Source organism: Gekko japonicus, unplaced genomic scaffold (genome assembly GCF_001447785.1).
Source record: "Gekko japonicus isolate JY-2015 unplaced genomic scaffold, Gekko_japonicus_V1.1 scaffold5713, whole genome shotgun sequence".
NCBI classification, from domain to species: domain Eukaryota; kingdom Metazoa; phylum Chordata; class Lepidosauria; order Squamata; family Gekkonidae; genus Gekko; species Gekko japonicus.
In genome coordinates this window covers 27175-29570 of record NW_015174422.1, presented here as the reverse complement: position 1 = coordinate 29570, position 2396 = coordinate 27175, and the positions used below count along the sequence as shown (strand labels likewise).

At 57.8% G+C, this 2396-nt stretch overlaps 1 protein-coding gene across 1 annotated transcript; it reads right to left on the bottom strand.

Annotated features, from left to right (window-relative positions):
- Window positions 1-1118: 1118 nt before the first annotated feature.
- On the bottom strand, window positions 1119-2393 carry LOC107121469 (uncharacterized protein K02A2.6-like; the record flags this gene model as incomplete). The annotated part of the gene is made up of 1 exon (XM_015424378.1): window positions 1119-2393. A coding segment is annotated over one exon (1275 nt), but the record flags the coding sequence as incomplete, so codon positions are not given.
- Between the last annotated feature and the right edge of the window lie 3 nt (window positions 2394-2396).

The window sequence follows — 2396 nt, the reverse complement described above, 5'->3', positions numbered from 1 at the left end:
GATGACAAATACCTCCAGGATCTCCGGCAAAACTGGCCAGGAGAAAAATTGCTTCCGGACCCCAAAGTGGCGATCAGCATTTTCCTAGGCATGTAAGAAAGGCCACGAGAACTTAGCACTGAGGCAACCCTTCCTGCCCTCCCTCTCATGATCTTCCTCAGTTCACAGAAACCACATTGCTGTCAAATGGCCATCTAGCCTCTGTTTGGAAACCTCCAAGGAAGGAGAGCCCACCACCTCCCGAGGAAGCCTGTCCCACTGAGGGACCGCTCTGTCAGGAAGTTCTTCCTAATGTTTAGCCGAAAACTCTTCTGATTTAATTTCAACCAGTTGGTTCTGGTCCGACCTTCTGGGGCAACAGAACACACCTCCGCCCCACCCTCTATCTGACAGCCCTTCAAGGACTTGAAGATGGTGATCCTATCACCTCTCAGTCGTCTCCCCTCCAGGCTAAACACACCCGGCTCCCTCAACCTTTCCTCAGAGGACTTGGTCCCCAGACCCCTCACCATCACAAATGGCCAGCTTGTCCGGCATCATGTGTGTTGGAGTATGAGGGCATTATAGCTACAGGAGAGAACTGGAGAGGTGTCTGTCTCTATGGAAGGCCATGTGAGGACAGAGAGGACAAAGGGAGAGAGAGGAGAGGTCAGAGGGCAGCTCCCAAGTCAAGACAAAGAGAGGCATCTCATTCAAGGAGATAACACCTAGACACCTTTAGAGTGATGTAGCGCCCCTCCCCCCAGTGTCCAGGCATGCTGGTTGTTCACTACAACAACCAGACCTCACCTGTCCCATCTGCCTGTTATGTAGTGGGTTGCCGCATGGATAGACGACAGACAACGACGTGGTGCATAGCACGCTTTATTAGGAACATAACAAGAACAGAGGACAACGGCCTGGGGGGCCAACTATATACATCCCCGGGGACACACCCCTGGTCACCATTGGTGGGTTTGAATCTCCTGCTACGGATCCCATTGGCTCCCCAGTGGAGGGACTAGGAGCCTAGTCCCTATTGTTGTCCCAGAGTCAAGCTCCGGAAGTTCTGGTGTCTACTGGTCCCCCGGTGGCGGTCAGCATACACAACATCCCTCCCCCCATAGTTCCAACCCATCCTAGGTGACATAGTCCTTCAAATAAGATGGGGACCGTCGTTCTCTAGTGGACCGTCGGGGGGTTGGTATTGGGACCTCGGGGGCCTCGCCTTCTATGTCGGGGTGTATTGCCTGTGGAGGGCCCTCTGGCTCTGCGACTCCTGTAGCTGGGGCCTCTTCCGCGATCGTCGGTGGACCTGGTGTCGGGCTCGGCTGCTCTCCCGGGGTAGAGACCAATGCTAGGGGTGGAGGTGCGTCCTTCTCGAGCGCCGGCTGTGGTTCCGGGCCTTCGGTGCCTGTGTGTTCCGGGAGCATGCGCCGCTGGAGCTGATTGATGTGCCTCCGCAGTACTTGACCACACTTGGTAGACACTTCGTACATTACCGATCCTAGGGGCCGAATGATGCACCCCGCTAGCCACTCCGGGCCCCTGGCGAAGTTACTGGCAAAGACCGGGTCTTCCGGGAAAAATCCACGAGGCACCTCCTGCTGCTCAGGCGAGCTCTGCATTTCAGGAGCTCTATCCGGGTGTAGGCGGTCCAGCAGGGTTCGCGGTCTTCTTCCCATGAGGAGCTCGGCTGGGCATCGGCCGCTCACTGGGTTGGGCATGGTGCGCTGCGCCAGGAGGAACTGCGCAATTCTCCGCTCCCAGTCCCCCTCCATCAAGCGGCTCAGCACTTCTTTCGTAGTCCGCACCATTCGCTCTGCTTGGCCGTTGGTCGCGGGGTGGAAAGGCGCTGACCTGATGTGCCTGATCAGGTTGCCGCTGAGGAACTGCTGGAACTCCTCCAACGTGAACGCCGTCCCGTTGTCCGAAACGATCGTGTCTGGCAGGCCGTGTGTGGCGAAGATCTTTCTGAGGGCTCGGATGGTTGCTTTGGTGGACGTTGCGGAGACAGGGCTCACTTCTAGCCACTTGGAGTGGGAATCCACCATCACTAGAAACAATAGTCCATGGAAAGGTCCGGCAAAGTCAATGTGCAGCTGCGACCACGGGGTGTGTGTGGATTCCCAGGATTGAGAGGGAGCCCCCGGCGGGCTGGGCCTCACGGCCTGGCAAGTGGGGCAGCGCTTCACCCAAGCCTCCACCTCTGCGTCGATGCCTGGCCACCAGACGTAGCTCCGTGCGAGGCCTTTCATCCGCACGATGCCCGGGTGTGCCTCGTGCAGGGCGTGTAGTACCTTTTGCTGCAGGGCTGTGGGGACCACGACCCGGTCTCCCCACAGCAGGCACCCTTTGTGCACCGATAGCTCCTCCTTGTGAGCCGTGAATGCTGCGAATGCTGGCTCCGCTACCTT